General features: G+C 44.5%; 2 protein-coding genes across 2 annotated transcripts in view; one reads left to right on the top strand and one right to left on the bottom strand.

Annotated features, from left to right (window-relative positions):
• Positions 1-14896, top strand: part of LOC135699757 (immunoglobulin domain-containing protein oig-4-like) — a 25720-nt gene extending 10824 nt beyond the window's left edge. Inside the window, exons 4-5 of the mRNA XM_065220078.1 lie at positions 14296-14445; positions 14511-14896. Of these exons, the coding sequence (XP_065076150.1) occupies positions 14296-14445; positions 14511-14669 (309 nt within the window). The 3' untranslated portion in view covers positions 14670-14896. The remainder of the gene's footprint in view (positions 1-14295; positions 14446-14510) is intronic.
• Positions 14739-17932, bottom strand: part of Gbeta76C (guanine nucleotide-binding protein subunit beta-2) — an 18825-nt gene continuing 15631 nt past the window's right edge. The window contains exons 2-6 of the mRNA XM_065220066.1: positions 17062-17507; positions 16800-17001; positions 16593-16722; positions 15125-15211; positions 14739-15049 (exon numbers count right to left, since the gene is read on the bottom strand). Of these exons, the coding sequence (XP_065076138.1) occupies positions 14943-15049; positions 15125-15211; positions 16593-16722; positions 16800-17001; positions 17062-17507 (972 nt within the window). The 3' untranslated portion in view covers positions 14739-14942. The remainder of the gene's footprint in view (positions 15050-15124; positions 15212-16592; positions 16723-16799; positions 17002-17061; positions 17508-17932) is intronic.

The following is a 17932-nucleotide window of genomic DNA, read 5'->3' as shown; positions in this document are numbered from 1 at the left end:
TTATCACCAACGAAGAGAAGGCCAATGCAATTGGGGAGCACATTGCCCAGTCGCATTTGCTTGGCTCTACAATCCCAAGTCCACTCGAGAACCAGGTTGTGCAGTGCGTCCAGACGTTAGATGCCTCCCCTTGTGCCGTCCCTCCAGAAGAACGGATTACAGAGGAACAAATTTGCTCAGCGCTGAAACACAGTACGAACATGAAGGCTCCCGGGTTTGACGGAATATTCAACCTAGAGTTGAAAAATCTCAGCGCGAGGGTGCACTCGCTGCTGGCTGCCATCCTCAACAGATGCTTGGAGCTGCACTACTTTCCAAGCATCTGGAAGGTGGCAAAAATCATCCCGATCCGCAAACCTGGGAAAGACCCTTCACTACACACTTAGAAAAAATTACCGACTTCGGTAATTCATTTACCGAATTCTCAACAGCTGAACGGTCGGTAATGTTTTCGGTAATCGAGAACATTACCGAAAAATCTGTAAACTGAATCAGCAAAATTAGCTGTCAAATTTACCGAACGATCGGTAACGTTTACCGAAAAAATAAGCATGATTTGTAATCGACTTTACCGGAGAACTGTAATTTTGAAGTCGATATGGAAAATGAAATTTACCGAAAGATCTGTAGTTTTTTAAAAGGTTACCGACTCAACTGTAATTCGCTTAAATATTGTTTCAAGGTATTTTCTTGGTTTTATCAATTGAATTAAATATTTTTTCCTTATCCTTTATTTTATTTTATTCTTACGGATATGCTTTTCGTAAATCTAAAAACCCAAAACTTACTCGTAGCGCTGGCGGTCACTGCAATCCATGCAAATATTTGGCTCCAGTTGTGGTCAATGTATTAAAGTTGAAAATTGCTGCCGGTATAAAATTTCTCTTCTTATATGGTCATTGATATGTCGGTGCAGTCCGGTAACATAGCCTGGTACTTGCGACCGACAGAAAAAATCGGCCATCTGTAACAATGGGTGTTTATTTAGATAACGAAATACCATCACTTACGGAAAATATCTACGATTTGCTCATCTTTATGCGTTGCAGCTGGTCCATAAAAGCCTCCATCATTTCACTTTTTGTTTTTCATAACATTTTCCACTTACACACTTTTTTTTAAAGGTCGAAAACACATTACGGCGGATTTGACGTTTCTCGCTGTGAAAGCTACCGAACTCGGTAATGGAACGCTTTGTTTACCGAAACTTCAGTAAAATATTTCACCGAAGTCAGTGATTAAGCTGATTTACAGATCTACCGGTATTTTTGTTTACCGTTTTCGTTGAATTGAAATGAAATCACCGAAATTCGGTAATTTTTTTTACAGTTTTCAGTAATATAGCGAGAAAATACCGAAACATCTGTAATTTTTAGGATTACCGATCTAAGACGGTAATTTTATTTACCGAACTCAGGGTCTCTGTTTAAGTGTGTACCGTCAAGCTACAGACCGATTAGCCTGCTCTCAGCGCTGAGCAAGCTGTTCGAAAAATTGATCCTCAGCCGACTAAACAAGTTTGTGGAGGAACATGACATTCTTCTTCCGGAACAGTTCGGGTTCCGCAAGGGGCATTCCACTAATCATCAGCTAGTGCGGGTGATGAATAACATCCGAAGTAACAAAGCTGTATCCAAGTCCACAGCCATGGCCTTGTTAGAAGTCGAAAAGGCGTTTGACAATGTCTGGCACGACGGACTTATATACAAGCTTTGTAACTCCAACTTTCCACCATATCTTGTGAAAATCACCCGTAACTATCTCCAGCAAAGGTCGTTCAGGGTGTCGTTGAATAGTTCCCTTTCGGGACAATTTCCGATCCCAGCAGGTGTTCCGCAAGGGAGTCTGCTGGGACCACTGCTTTACAGCATCTACACGTCGGACATCCCTCCTCTAGGAGACGGTTGCGTGTTCTTTCTGTTCGCAGATGACACCGCGATAGCCGTCAAGGGTAGGATGCCTCGTGAAATTACGAACAAGCTGCAACGATGCCTTGACACCTTTACTGATTATGCCACCACGTGGAAAATCAAAATCAACGCCTCGAAAACCCAAGCGATCATGTTCCTTCACAGACAATCACCAAAACTTAAACCGTCTCCCTCCTGTACCGTAATAATGGATGGTACAAGGGTCGAGTGGTCCACTGATGTTACTTATCTCGGGATGTTGTTCGATGAGAAGCTCCTGTTCCGCTCGCACATAGAGAAAACCCTAGTTAAGTGCTCCGCCTTGGTTAGGTGTTTGTATCCGCTCATTTGCCGCAGATCCCGCCTCTCAAGGCAAAACAAACTGGCTGTTTACAAACAGATCATAGCCCCCGCGATCTTCTATGCCGCCCCGGTGTGGGAATCGTGCGCTCAGACCCACAGGAACAAAATCCAGGTTGCACAGAATAGAGTGTTGAGGATGATCCTAGATCGTCCATTCGACACAAGAATAGCAGACCTCCATCAAGAGGCAGAAATTCCCAAAGTAGATTCCAAAATTGATGATATGACAACTAAATTTATTCAAAAATGCAATCTTTCTGAACATGCTTTAATAAGCAATTTGTACATAGTAGGTTAAGTGTATATAGTAGAGTAGGTTAGTTTTAAGCTGTAAATAGTAGTATTAAGTAGTTTCTCTTCAAATTCTAAAAACAAAACAAACCAATCCCACCAAAGTGGTCGACCGTGTACTAAGTCTAGGACTAATTCTGTAAAACAAATTTTGAATTTTGCCCATACCTAAAGATGAAGAAAGCAATTAAATCACTTAGTAAAAATTTATATGGTAATCGTCCAAGTTAAACTAAAATAAAGATCATTTAAACTAAAAAAAACTCGTAGAGGTCATTCTTGTAACTAACTTTGGAAGCAACGGAGACCAAATAGCAGCAGGAGCAGCAGCAGTACTGGAAGCAGATCAGCCGAAATTCGTGTAGCCGTGACCGAGACTGGAAACCTCGGTCCGGTCACGACACCAGTGTGGAGGGATCATCACCCAGCATGTCGCGTATGCTATTTGGAAGCCCGTGGAATTCCCGCAGGTTCTGATACTGCGGGCATACGCATAGAATGTTCTCGATTGAGGCTGGAGCTCTACAACCGTCGCAAGTCCTGTGAAACGGCATTCCATCGAAATTGTGCAAGATCTTGGTGTGACCGGTCATCAAACGCGACGCTATCTTCTGGTCCCGCTGGTTCAACTGTTCTGTCCATTTCCTCGTCGTCCCTTTGTTCGGTCTGATGAAGAGAGAGCGGTTTTGGGCCCACTCTGCGTCCCAAGCTTTCCGTACTTTGCTCACGATCCAGCGCTTGACATCCTGTAACGGTACTCCGTTGATATAGCGAGGGGCAGATGGTCCTGCCCCAGCCAGAAAGTCAGCTTAAGAGTTGCCTGGTATTCCGCAGTGCCCGGAACCCAGCAGAATACCGTGTTTGGTGGCGCGGACTTCATCGTCGCTTGTACCCAGGGATGAGTCGGGGCCTCGGATGTCAGGGCTTGTATGACGCTGTGTGAATCCGTGAGGACCCGGATCGGTCGGGCGGAGAGCGTTGTAGCAGCGATGAAGATGGCAGCAGCTTCAGCAGAGAAGACAGAACATTGCGGCGGTAAGCTGCATCTGGTTGGTGTGATGTTTCGGTGAGTGTGCGTGAGGTATTTTTCGTCTAACATTTCAGCTACAGTCCTTTTCATGGCCACGGAATTGTCTTCGGCTTTGAACCTGTCCTTAATCCGGCTTTCGATTTTTGGCAATGGTGTTTGCCAGCATTTGTCGCCATACTAGTGGACCCCACTGTGGGAAGATCTTCGTTGGCAGCCGTGCGGAGGAGTCTGTTCCCCTCGTCGAGGAGGAAGATCCCTTGATTTCCGGATGTTTTCGAGATGAAAGCAGGGGCTTTGGTTGCGATACTTTAGGTTATACGGAAGCGGAAAGGCAGGATGCCTGCGTCGATGCATGCAGCGTCAGCAGGTGTGGATGGCAGCAGGCCAGAGACAATCCGGACGTAGGTGTTGTAGACTGGTACTAACGTAGCTAAAAGCTTATACGTTGCGATGCAGGTCATCTTCAACGCATATAGAAGGCGACTGTCGATAATTGCGGCGACTGTTCGATCTCTTCTGGTCCGGATAAGATTCACTCAGCTGCGGCAATTGTTCTTGACTGCATTGAAATGCTGTTGAAAGTTGATGAATCGGTCAACGAGAACTCCCAGAACTCGGATAGCGGTATGGACCGCTAATTCTGTGTCGAGAAGGGCAGACATGGCACCTGATGCTTTTAGAGGCTGATAATTCAAAGCCTACTGAGTGGGCCCACCTGGCGACGGCGGAGACTCTCATCCTTGTACGTACTGGCGTGGGTCCGGTGGTGACGATGAGGATGTCGTCGGCGTAGACGAACACATATATGTTTCTCGGTAGTTGACGGAAGACTCCGTTCATCGCCATGAGGAACAGGGTAACGGCGATAACCGATCCTTGTGGGACACCCGTTTCCTCGGGGAAAAGCCGGGGATTTAATGTTGCCGACTGTGACTCGGAATGAGCGGTTGGAGAAGAAGTTATGGATGAAGTGAACGATGGGTCCGTTAAGACCCCAGTCGATTAGTTGCTTAAGGACGAGGGGCATTCGATATATCGAGCGATAATATCTCGGTGTGCAGACCACTGTCGTAGGCGTTCTTGAGAACTTCCCCTAGGGTTGCGAAATAGATGGACATTCCGAAACCTTGTCGGAAAGCGTGCTGTCGGTGATCAAGGAAATTTCCAGCTTCGAGGTGTTGCTTCAGTCTTCGATTGACCATACGCTCTAGGTTTTTGGCCAAACAACATGTTAGCGCTATTGAACGGAACTTGCTGACTTCACGGGTGGCTACCCCGGCTTTCGGGATGGGAACTACCAAGCTTAAATTCCATACTGCTGGGTACCCGTTTGTGAGAATTTTAATATCACATCCAAGAGGATGCACACAAATAAACAAATGCAGTAAAAGCAACGTTATGTCAGTTCATGCACTGTATTAATGATAATTTTGTCCTTTTTGGGAAGTAATATTACACCATATTTTCGACATAATTAAAGTGCATCCACTTTGACGTGATATTAAAAGATTTTTTTTTGCTGTGAAGAGGTCTAGTATCCGTAGCTATCCTGGTACCGGTAGCCTCTTGAGTAGAGGATATCCGATTTCGTCGGGTTCCGCCGACCTCCCGTTGCTGCAGCGAAGGGCATGCTGCAGTTCCTGCCAAGAGAAAGCTTGGTTTATACCGGTACTGGCGGTGTCGGGGGGTACTATGAAGCATGCGATGGATGCGGTCGATGGCTTGGTTTTCTGCTTGAACTTGTTGTCATACTTGTCAATTGTTGCGAGCTCGGCGAAGTAGGTACCTAGTTCATCAGCTACCGTTTTCGGATCGGTAACCGTGGAACCATTTACCTGGACGTGAAGTGGTGTCGTGCGTCGTTTCCCACTAAGGGCGTTGATTCGCTGCCAGAGATCGGCCGAGGATTACGATGCGTTCATCCCTTTCAGGAACTCCATTCAGCTGGATCGCTTGGCATCACGGATTTCTTGTCGGCATTGCACACTGGGCCAAGAATGCAACCTAGCGGAGCAAAATTAATACGTCCTCGATGTTCTTGGAGATGATAGCGGTGCGGAAATGAAATATGTATTAGGGAAAACACATCAATCACAGAATCACGACGAGCAACTGAATCCGATCAGCGGTTGAGGGCAGCCTTGATAGCAAGCTGCTTGCGGGGAGCCTTCCACCACCACTCACCACACGCGGTCATTGAATTAACAGCGTTTGTTGAGACCCGATGGAATTCAATTTTGAAATCTGTGTTAGGGAAAGCGCTTTTCGCAGGCAATCGGTGACCTTATGATCATAGCAACACTTGCACATTTGTGCAATTTTCAATAGTGATGTTTTGAAAAATGATAAATCCTTAATTTTAACAGATTCGTTATAAAATTTCCTATCGATTTGCGTATTCAGAATTAAAATCCATGATCTCTGGATCAAAATCAGACCACTTTCATAACGCGACTTTGGATTCTGAAATTACACTGCCAATGTTGCCTATATGGTATGTTAGACTTTAACCTTAACAAATGTCAAAAACATACTCTCTAACAAATTATTGGTGTAAAACGTTTTGTCGTGATGGTTTAGTAATGCTGAGCTATTAGGGTGTTCAACACGGATGAGGCTGGCGAGCTGTATGTTGTTTGGAGCAAGAGTGACGCGCTTGGGATAGATGACCCCCAGCGACTCACAAATAAACTGATTTCGATCCATAGCGGTGCGGCTTCTTTCCCCTTCTATGGATGCTCATGTGGGCTCTGCAGCTCGCTGATTGCAGACTGCCTTTCGTTGTGTACTGGAGAACAATGTTCAACGTCACACGCCGAAAACACTGCTGCTACTGATGCTGCTGCTGCTGACACCGACGACCGGACACCACCACACATGGTGATTGAATGAGCACCGTTCAGTGAGACAGGATCGAATTCGATTTTTAAATCTGTGTTAGGCAATGCGCTGTTTGCAGGCAATCGGTGATAATTTTGATCACTATTGCAATAGATGGACATTATTATATATTTCAATGGTGACCTATTTAAAATTAATAAAGTATTCATTTTTGCAGATTGGTAGATACATTCCCAATCGTTTGGCTTATTTAGAATGAAAATCCATCTGCTATGGACAAACTTATATGTGGTCAAAACCTGACCTCTTTTCGTAATGCGGTTGATTTTGGTTTTTTTTTAAATTGCACCCCCAATATGTTGCCGAAAGACGTAATCCTACGTCAAAAAATGCGAGAACTTTTATCAAACATCTAGGAATTCCAGAGAACTTCTAATAAATTTAGATATTTTTAGATAATTTCATGATACTCAGCGAAGTTCCAAGTACTTACATGACGATCAGATAGCTTCAGAAAAATCCCATTAACTTAAGCAAATTTGCAGCGACTTACAAGGAGTTCCGTGGAACTATGGAATATTCCAAGAAATATATGATTGATCCGAAAACGTCAGAAGCGTCAAGGAATTATCAATATATATATATAAGAAAATTTGCCGGATTATTAAACAAATTTAGAAAACTTCAGGTTAGCATAGATAAGTTTAGGGAAAATTAGTGGGCGTTTATAATGGTTATAATACTTAAGGAAAATTTTCGAAACTTCAAAGCAAATCAATTAATTTCAGCAAAGTTGCAGGTTCTTATAAAAATATTGATAAATTCAGAACAATCTAGAGAACTTTAAAGAAATCCAGTAAAAGTTTAGACAATTTTCATAACACAAGGAAAGTCTAGACTATTTGAGAAGTTTTAAATTAATGCCGATAATTTAAGAGAAATTTCATGAACTTCACAAAAATCTTATGAACTTCGGTGAAAATCATAGAACTATATAAATTATTTCGTTCTAATTCCATGAAAATTGCGGGAGCACAAAAGTTCCAGAAATTTAGAAAAACTTCGAAATCTTCGCAGAAGGACAGTGATCTTCAGATACATTTCGAGAACTTCATGGAGCTTAAGGCGACATCCACGGAGTTCAGTAATTTTTATGAACATTAGTAAAATGCGGGAGCATTTGAATGAAGTTTAGTAAGCTCCGAAATTATTAAGAATTTCAGAGGGAGGTCAGTTCCGTTAGTTTCAGAAAATTTGTGGGAAATTAAAAGCAGGACTTTAACTTCAGAGACAATAAAAAGTTAACTGATGTCTTCGCATAAGTTCAGAAGTTCACTGAAACGTAAACATTTTTAGGACGGTTCAATTAAATTCAGTGCAGTACAACAAGCTTCATGAGAATTGCAAAAACTTAAGTTTTGAGAATTTAAGAAAAGAACAGCGGTTCCGTTAACATTAGAGAACTCTCATAAATTTTAAATAAGTTTAGAGAAATTAAGCGAATTATTAAACCTTTAGAGGAGATCCATAATCGTTAGAAAAATTAAGGAAGCTTTAAGAATTTTATGAGAAGTATTGTGAGCATCAGGCTAGTTTCTCAAACTACAAAAGACTTCAAGGAAGTTCCAATAACTTCTGGAAAAATTAAGTAACTTTCAAGTACTTCTGAAGACCTCAGAATAGTCCACTCCATATTCGACGGAGATTTCCATTGAAATGTTCCTCAAAATTTTGATGAAGCTTTCCTCCGAATTCAATTTTCTTTTCGTTTTCCTCGGAATTACCTTATAATTCTCCACAATAAGAAAGCCCTTGGAAAGATTCTCCGAATATTCATTGAATTCATTTTAGATTTCATTTTGAATCTCACTCCTTCCCTTGGGATTCTACTCACATTGAAAGTCTCATAAGAATTCATTTGCATTTCTCCTCAAAAATTCCTTAAATTTCTTCTCATAATTTGTTTGGCAAACGCTCCTGAATTTATTTTCCGAATTCCTTTGAAGTTATTCTCAGATTTAATTGTAATCCTCCTTTTAATATTTTCATAAAAAAATCCAAGGACTAATGCTCCGGATTTCCTCCCACAATCTTTATGAAATTGGAATTTTCCTCTGAAGTTCACAGGAATTGTGCTCCTCAGAAATTCCTAAGAGTTTTCATTAAAATTTACTTTTAATTCAATTCAGGGTTTCTTGAAGTTCTACTCAAAACTATCAGGCTTCACATGAAGTCTAAAAAATTTCAGAACTACCTTGAAAGCTGATTGCATTTGATGTTTTTCTGAAAGATTTTTTGCCCCAGAACTCCCTTGGAATGAGGTCATACGATGCGAGATGTTTCATCCATTTAATGAATTCTGAAGCATCGTGTTTAAATCATTGATTTAAACAGACCCGATGCTGCTGAATCATCTTGTCCCTTAAATGATGCACAGTAGGCCTGGCCGTTTTGATATATTTTGCACAACTCTGATGTGCAACATATACCAAATAGACAAGACAATTGGTGGAAGGTATATCTAGCATTTTCCAGAATGCTTTTATGAACTGGCTGTATTAGTGTTAGATAAGATTAGATTAGATTAGAAGATCAATCAACATTGGGATCAAAGTTTAAGACTATAACTTGTACACTCATCAAAACTGCATCATTCAATTCATCTATGGATCCCAGAATGTTTCTAGACAGTGACAACTATCGCAATTTTTACATTCCCGGGAAAGTCACTGTTGGTTTGTTTTAAGCAGAGAAGTGATAACTTTATTCATTGAGTTTACCATCGTTCAACGTCCAGTAATCAGCATGTCGTGCATAGCAGATTTAATCCTATTTAATCATCGATAAATCCTGATGGTTAGAAAGAACCGGAACAGCAAAGTTTAAAAGTAGAATGGATTTTATTTAACGACTAGCTTGAGTGGAGTCTTGAACAGGAATGAAAAGTTTTTCACCGTTGTTTATTTAAGAAAACTTAGGTTGCTAGAGGTGACGTTCGGTCTCCAAGGAGGTGATCAGCACACTGCGTTACCGATTTACTCCAACACCCCCCCCTGAATCGGTCAGTCCTAGGAGGGTCCTCAGTTCGCGGAAACGTCCAGGTTCCAGGGGCTTGGTGAACGTGTCCGCTATTTGGTTTGCTGTATCAATTGCTTCGATTTGAAGTCTTCCTTGTGCCACATGGTCGCGCAAAAAATGGTGCTTTACATCGATGTGCTTGACACGCTTGCTTTCAGTGTTTGTGGCCATTGCAATGCACCCACGGTTGTCTTCGTACACCTTGAATGCCGTGTCCGGTCGAACTTGCTTCAGGTCTTCAAGGTTTCCGTGCAGCCACAGCCCTTCGGAGGCCGCGGCACTTAAAGCTGCATACTCGGCTTCACACGACGACAGTGCAACGGTTTGTTGCTTGCGGCTTGCCCAAGACACGGTGTTCCCAAAGACCTTAAAGACGAAGCCACTAACGGATTTCCTATCCTCAGCATCCGATGCCCAGTCAGCGTCTGCGTACCCGACAAGTGCCTCGGCGTCGTCGTTTTGCTTGTACTGGAGCTTCAAGTTCTTCGTTCCCTTCACGTAACGGATCACTCTCTTCAGGGCTTCCCAGTGGGCCTCATCAGGTTGAACTTGGAAGCGCCCTAGGTATCCAACAGCGTAGCATATGTCCGGTCGAACACACAGCATCGTATACATCAGGCTGCCCAGCAATTGACGGTATGGATGCGACACAGGATTCGCAGCTTGTGGTGGCAGGAAACAGCCTTTCTCCATTGGGGTTTTGACATGGTTACAGTCTTGCATGCCGAACTTCGTCAGCACACGGTCCACAGCAGCTTCTTGCGCCAGGTACATGCATCCGGTGGCGCGGTCGTATCGGATCTTCATTCCAAGGAAATGATTAACCACGCCGCAATCCGTCATCTGGAGCTTCTTGGAAAGAGCACGCTTGATCTCCTTCACCAGGTCCAGTCGATCGCCAGCAATGAGCAAATCGTCCACGTAGATGATTATGTATACCCCCCCTCGATCGTCGATCCTGGTATATAGACAGTAATCATGCCGGGAACGGGTAAAGCCGAAATCCAGTAGAAGGTCGTTTAGCTTGTTGTTCCAACAGCGGGGGCTTTGCTTGAGTCCGTACAGCGATCGATCCAGCTTGCAAACGAAGTTCGGCGGTGCTGCAACTCCTTCGGGTATGGCCATGTAGACGTCTTCTTCAAGCTCACCGTAGAGGAATGCGGTCTTCACATCGAGTTGGTGAACGTGCATCCTTCGGTGGGTTGCTACAGCAAGAACGGTTCGTATCGTGGCTAACTTTGCTACGGGGGAATATGTTTCGTTGTAGTCGACTCCGGGCTTCTGTTGGAATCCCTTCGCCACCAAGCGCGCCTTGTAACGGATCGGTTCGCCATGCTCGTCCGGCTTGATTCGGAAGACCCATTTCGATTTGAGCGGAACCACACCAGCAGGGCATCTCACCAATCGCCAAGCATGGTTGTCCGCTAGCGACTGCAGTTCCTCACGGACCGCTTGCTGCCAAAGAGCTTCGTCGGCTCGTCCAGCGATCTCCTTGTACGCCTCCGGGACATCGAAGATCGAACGCTCGGCCTCATCTCGTCCAACGGAACTGTCAAATAGTACATCGGAAACGTTATGGGGAACATCTGCAGAATGGGATTGCGCGGCAGTGAAAATTTTTCCAACCAGAAATTCTTTCAACTTACCGGGGAGTCTGCGCTCCCGTTCGCTGCGCCTCGGGGTTTCCATTTCGAGGTTTGAACCACGGTCTAGTTGCGAAGGGAGCGCTCCGGTTTCTTCAACACCGTCGTCTTCAACCTCGCCTTCTTCATCATCAGTCAGGATGTCGTCATGTTGAGCCACCAGCGGCTCATCGGGTTGAACGGACTGTTCAGGGGTTTGCACGTCTTCCTCATCTTGATCCTCGAACTCGTACGGAGCAACAACCAAAGGAGTTTCGTCACGGATCTGGGTGGCAAACGGAAAACTGTTTTCATCGAACTTGACATCTCTGGCTAGGAATAACTGCTTCTTCTCTTTGTTCCACAGGCGGTAGGCGTTCGGCGCATAGCCGATCATCACAGCAGGCTTGCTTTTCGGAACCAGTTTCTTCCTCTGTGCCGTGGACACCCAAGCAAATGCTTTACAGCCGAACACACGTAGTTTACTAACGTCCGGCTTGTGACCAGTCCACATTTCCGCAGGAGTCTTCCAATCAGATACCGCGGTGGTTGGACTTCTGTTCGTCAGGTATACCGCCGCTAGAACCGCTTCATTCCACAGATTCTTCGGAGTTTGGGCTTCAATCAGCATTGCACGCACCTTTTCGACGATTGTCCGATTGAACCGTTCGGACACTCCATTCTGCTGTGGTGTGTATGCTGCGGTTGGCTCGACTTGGATCCCCTTGGAAACGTACCAATCACGCTGGTCATTGGAGCAATACTCGCGCCCTTGGTCGACAGTCAGCTTCGACATCGAATGTCCCAGAGCGGCACTCGCCATGGCCTCGTACTCTCGAAACTTCTGGAACACCTCGGACTTCTTCTTGATGGGATATACTACTGCAAAGTGCGTGTAATCATCAATAAAGGTGACGAAGTACCGAGAATCATCCCAAGCCGCTGGTGTAATTGGACCGCACACATCGGAGTGCACTCGTTCTAGAGAGGTCTTGTAGCACGGACTCTAGTACCCGTGAATGGTTCTCGGCACTGCTTTCCGAGAACACAAACTTCACAAAAATCCAATTTATCTGGTTTCTCGGGAATACCTGTTACCATGCCATGCTTCGCGAGTGTCTGCAAACTCTTGCTCCCCAAATGAGCCAGTCGACGATGCCACAGGTTACCAGTCACAGCTCCACACATGTTGACCGCCACCGTATCGACACGGAGATCGAGCTCGTAAAAATCGCCCCGCATGGGACATCTCGCAATCAGGTCACGACCTTGCTTCATGATCGCTTCCTTTTTCGTGAATGTGACATCAAGATCCGCTTTTGCCATCTTCTTCACAGATAGCAAGTTCGCTCGAAGATCTGGTACGAAGAGGACGTTCTTCAAGCTGATATAGTTACCTTCCTTGTTGACGCCGTTGATCGTGCCACTGTGCCGGGAAATCAGGGATTGATCATCCTTCGCCACGTTTATGACGACAGGGTGCTTCAGCTTCGTGAGGTCGGCGAAACAGTGCTTCACATTCACAAGGTGGTCCGAGGCTCCGGAATCCAGCTTAAAGGAAACTGCTCCCTCGTCCTTTGTTTGGGAGCATCTCCCGGTCATAAAAGCCACCGCCTTACCTCCAGCAGCAGCGTTAGCTTCAGCGCGCCCATCTGTCTTCAACTTCACACGACAGTCCTTGGCCTTGTGCCCCTTCTTCTGGCAACGGTTACACTTTCCGGTGAACTTACCAGGCTTCTGCTTCGATCCTTGGAATGCTGCAGGTTTCTCTTGGCAGGAATCCGCTGCCCGGTCGGTTTTCTTGAGCTCCTAGGTAAGAAGGCGCTCGCGAACAACATACAGTTTTAGGTTTTCCTCACCTAGATTTTCCAGTGCCGTAACCAACGGATCGAACGACTCGGGAAGGGTAGCAAACAGCTGGGACACAATATCGTTCTCTTCAAGCTTCGCTCCGTCCAGCTTCAGTTGTCGGATCAGCTCTTCGAAGGTTTTCAGGTGATCTTTCACAGACGAACCTTCCATCATTCGTAGCTTCGCAAGTTGCTTCCTGACGAATGTCTGCGACGAGACGGACTTCTTGGCGTAGGCGGATTCAAGGTTCATCCACATCTCCTTGGACGTCTCCTTGTCCCGCACCAAATGCAGCAAATCGTCATGAACAAATGACGTCAGCAGGAACGCCGCCTTACCGTCATCTTCCTGGAACTTCGTGAGCTCGGCCGCTTCCATCGGAGGATCCTTCTTGATGATATCCAACAGCTTCACGGACTTCAGATACTTCTCCACTCGAAATTGCCAATTGTCGAAACCGGTGCCCGAGAACTGCGGGATCCCGTGGACCAAATCCTTGCGTGAGTCGCCCATAACCTCTTGATGGTTAGAAAGAACCGGAACAGCAAAGTTTAAAAGTAGAATGGATTTTATTTAACGACTAGCTTGAGTGGAGTCTTGAACAGGAATGAAAAGTTTTTCACCGTTGTTTATTTAAGAAAACTTAGGTTGCTAGGGGTGACGTTCGGTCTCCAAGGAGGTGATCAGCACACTGCGTTACCGATTTACTCCAACAATAAACATAATATCAACGAATGATATAACGAAGCACAATTTCTCATATTTAACGGAAACGTTAATTCGTTATCATGGGGCCTCCCTTAGCTCAGTCGGTAAAGCTGCAGCTACAAAGCAAGACCATGCTGGAGGTGGCTCGGTTCGATTCCCTTTCCGGTCTGCACATTTTTCGGGTTGGAAAATCTGTCGACTTTCCTGGGCATAGAGTATGGTACAGGCATCGAAAGCTCTCAATTAATAACTGTGGAAGTGCATCTAGAACACTAAGTTGAGAGCACGCAATAAGCTAATATGCAATAAGGAATAAGCTTGAAATGCGAAGAAGAAGAATTCGTTATCTTAAAATTAACGCCGTTGATGAACGGTTAACAATTTAACGATAATGTGCCCACCACTGAGTTTTAGTAGGGTGGCGATTCTGCCCCACTTTTCCCTAATCCATCAAGCGTCTCCATGATATCACTCGTTTAGAGGTATTGAATATGAATGGAAAAATCCTTATTTATTAAATGAGCAAAAGAAATTGTAATTCAGCAACAGAAGCAGCCATCGTGATGGAACACAAAACTGACCAAAAGGTAATCCTTTTCAGGGCGCCAAAATCACACTTGCCTCGCACTTTGACTATGAATACGTTCTGGGCCACAAAATAGCGTTCCTGTGCGTAGCTCGCGGCACACCCAGGCCGACGATCACGTGGTTCAAGGATGGAGTGGAGATCTTCAGTCACCTTTATCTGCATGTGCGTACTAATCTAATCAATCTTCACTGATGGTAGAAAATTGCTAACATCCCTCTCAATTGCAGGTTCACGAGTGGTACATTGGGAAGGACAAGGTAAAATCCAAGATAGAGATAGACCCCGCCACCCAGATGGACGCCGGAGTGTACGAATGCACGGCAGACAATATGTACTCGATCGACCGGAGGAGTTTCAAGACGGATTTCTCGATTGCGTTCGATTAATGCTCGATCGCCCTGTGCCATGGACTGTGTTTCTAGTGATAGATTACTACTGTAAAGATTAAGGCTATGTGGTGGTGTTACGGTTCTTATTGCTTCCGTTTGTTAGACAGATTCAAAGCTTAACTAATCAGAGCAGCACATTTTTTTAGGTGTCTCACAAGGTCAATTTGCTGCCCGAAAATAAGAGAGAAAGAGAGACAAAAATACATATCAATAATATAAGGAAATGCTCCGGATGTCGTAGATCCCTTGATTCCGATTGTCCTCGTTTGTTCACACCCATACGCGAACGTTGTTGTCCCAACTGCAGGACGCCATTGCCATTCCGTTCGGAGCCATGCAAATCGATGTGACGCGGTTCTCGTGGCCGCTCAGGGTGCCTAAAGTGGAAGATTTCCAAGACGCTCAATTCAATGAAGGATGTTAAACAAAAAAAACACACTATTGTGGCTTACCATTATGCTGTCCCTTCATGGTGTCCCAAATGTGGACGTTGTTGTCGTCTGATCCACACAGAATGTATCGTCCGCTCAGAGATAATGCTGTGGAGAGGGAGGAAGGGAGTAGGTGTAGTTGGTAACAAAGCAGATTGTACTTTATTCTATAGGTTAATTCGGTCGTTCTCAACCCTTCATTGATTGCTATATAGCTTTGTGGAGTACTTCAATCATGTGATGCACTACTTAAGGTAGGGCAGGTATTGTGTATGCATCGGAATAAATAAGGTAATAAATCACAATCCTGTGAAAGCCACCAGCAGAAGCTGTCAAAGGAAATTAAATTTCAACAATTTCAATTTAATATAAGAGTTCCTAATTTGTATGATCGTGTTATTTTACAATTTGTATAGGTAAGAATATGTGCATATCAACATTCTATGCAGAGTCTCTAAGTGGATATTATTTGGACAGATCAACTGCGAATATGAGTGAAACTAATTCAACTTCGTTCGCTGGGATTCGTAGTCGGCAATCACGAGTTCCAAATTTAACATTTCATTCGGGATCTGAGATCTTTTGTAACATGATCGCGAATAATGGTTTGATTCATTTCTGCTCTCAACTATTACTGTTCTTGGAACACTTCCACAGTTAGTAATTGCATAATGATACTCAATGAAAACATTTCCAACTCGAAATATCTTCTTCTTCTTCGTCGGATTTCAAGCTTATTGCTTACTAGCATATTGCGTGCTCTCATCTTAGATGCACTTCTACAGTTATTAATTTAGAGCCTTCAATGCCTGTACAATTTTTGCATTAGTGTAATTGTGTGGCAAGTACAATCGTTTTTCAAACCCGAAAAAAAATCCAGGGGGCACTCCTCACCATCGCTCATCAACGGATGAATCTGGTAAAGGGAATGCTCAACCCGATTCGTACCTTCCTCAAATTGTCCTTTGCTCGCTTTCTACTTTCTATATACAATTTTGATACTACCGTACTATTACGGAACTATCAACTGTACACTTTCATCTCTGCATTTATCGTATAAAATGTCTTAGGTCCAGTTAGGGTTTGGGTTCCCCAAAGGTACCTAGAACTTGTCCGGATGTTACCAATGTTATTTATCAAATGATGGGCACTTAATATAACTTCCATTGAACTAGGTTTTGAATTCTGGTGTGATTTAAGGTGTCGCATGATAAGTTTTGGATCAAGTCAGAAACAGGTTATTTCCCTGGGGGTACCTTGAACATGTCCAGATATGACCAATGTGGTCCTGGGTATTTCATATAGCTACAATTGAACTTGGTTTTGAATTCTCATACTCATTTCTCTTCATTCTCATCACTTCAACTAATTTTGGCTTAAGTTAGAAACTGGTCACTTTTCCGAGAGAACCCGGAACATGTCTGAATGTGGTCCATAAAATCCACACATTCGTTGTGCATAGAACAACTGTTCACTAATAATTCCTTACCGCACGATGTGAATCCACTGCTCTTGTTTGGAGGTTCGTAGTGTCCAATCTGCTGGTCAGACCTGAAATCGAACAATCGAGCCGTCTTGTCCTCCGATCCGGTAGCAAATCCAAATCCACTTGGGTGGTACTGCAAGTAGTATTTATGATTGTCAAACATGTGCCTTGCGAAGTACCTGTCTGTATCATCTACCAAAGCCAACTTACGGAAACACTATTGACGTCCGCTTCATGGCCAAAGAATGTTTGCTTCGGCGTCGATTCTCGTACATCCCACAGCTTACAGGTGCGATCGACCGAACCGGTTACATAGGTATTCTTGTCTGGGCTGAGCGAAATCGACACCACGTCACCGGCGTGGGCATCAAACTCGGACGTCTTCTTGCCCACTTGCAGATCCCATACGCAGCTAAAAAAGAAAATCTCCCATCATTCAAAGAACGCTCCAAACTCTCCAATCACTACTTACATCTTCATATCACCCGATCCTGTTAGCACATGGGTGTCGTCCAAAAAGCGGCACGAACTCAAGAAACCCTCGTAGCCAGCCAACTCACGAACGATTTTTGCATTACCCTGGGCATCGCGGTTGTTCAGATCGTAAACTGTACACATGTTGTCCATGCCGCCACAGGCGACGAAATTGCCCGAATCCGCGTACGCCACACTCATGACCCATGCCGACCGGAGGGGAATTACCTGCACCTTGTTGCCAGTCCAGGTGTCCCAGATGATCAGTTTGCCATCCAGCGATCCGGTGACGCAGTGGCGCGAGTCACCGGCAAAGTGTACCGAGTTGACCTTGTTGATATGACCTTTGAGATACTTCTTCGTGCTGATGCGTACCTTTGGCGCATCGCCCATATCCGAACATTTGTCCTGGAGGGTGCAATCGGCCGCTTTCTTTTGTTCTTCCTGTTGAGGTCGGAATGAAGGAAAATTATCGTAATTGGATCGAGCGGTATGGTTTGCTCTATTGAATTAGTTGGTATCAGCGCGAGACGCAAAGTGAAATAGCTCATACTAGAATCCCACCATGTGCCTCGGGAAGCACGTGACTAGTGTAAGGTTCCCTCTTTGGATATTAGATGTGAGCTTCCAAAGGTAACATCATATTTGTCTGCATGTCAAACGGACAATCGATCAGTTGATTCGAGTAGTGTAACACGACATTTACACATAATGCAAGCAACGGTTAAGATTGATGAAGGTTTACAGGTCGTGCAAATGGTTTGATCACAGACAAACAGACGTAACTCTTTCTCCTCAATAGCCGTACATTTGACGTTCAATTTAAATATTATTAGTTGGGCGAATCCCTCACCCTCAGCGAATCACTT

The sequence above is a fragment of the Ochlerotatus camptorhynchus genome, unplaced genomic scaffold, assembly GCF_037179485.1.
Source record: "Ochlerotatus camptorhynchus isolate MF236.1 unplaced genomic scaffold, CSIRO-AGI_Acam_v1.1 ptg000114l, whole genome shotgun sequence".
NCBI lineage: Eukaryota > Metazoa > Arthropoda > Insecta > Diptera > Culicidae > Ochlerotatus > Ochlerotatus camptorhynchus.
Note: the sequence above shows the minus strand (reverse complement) of the source record. Positions and strands in the feature narration are given on the sequence as shown.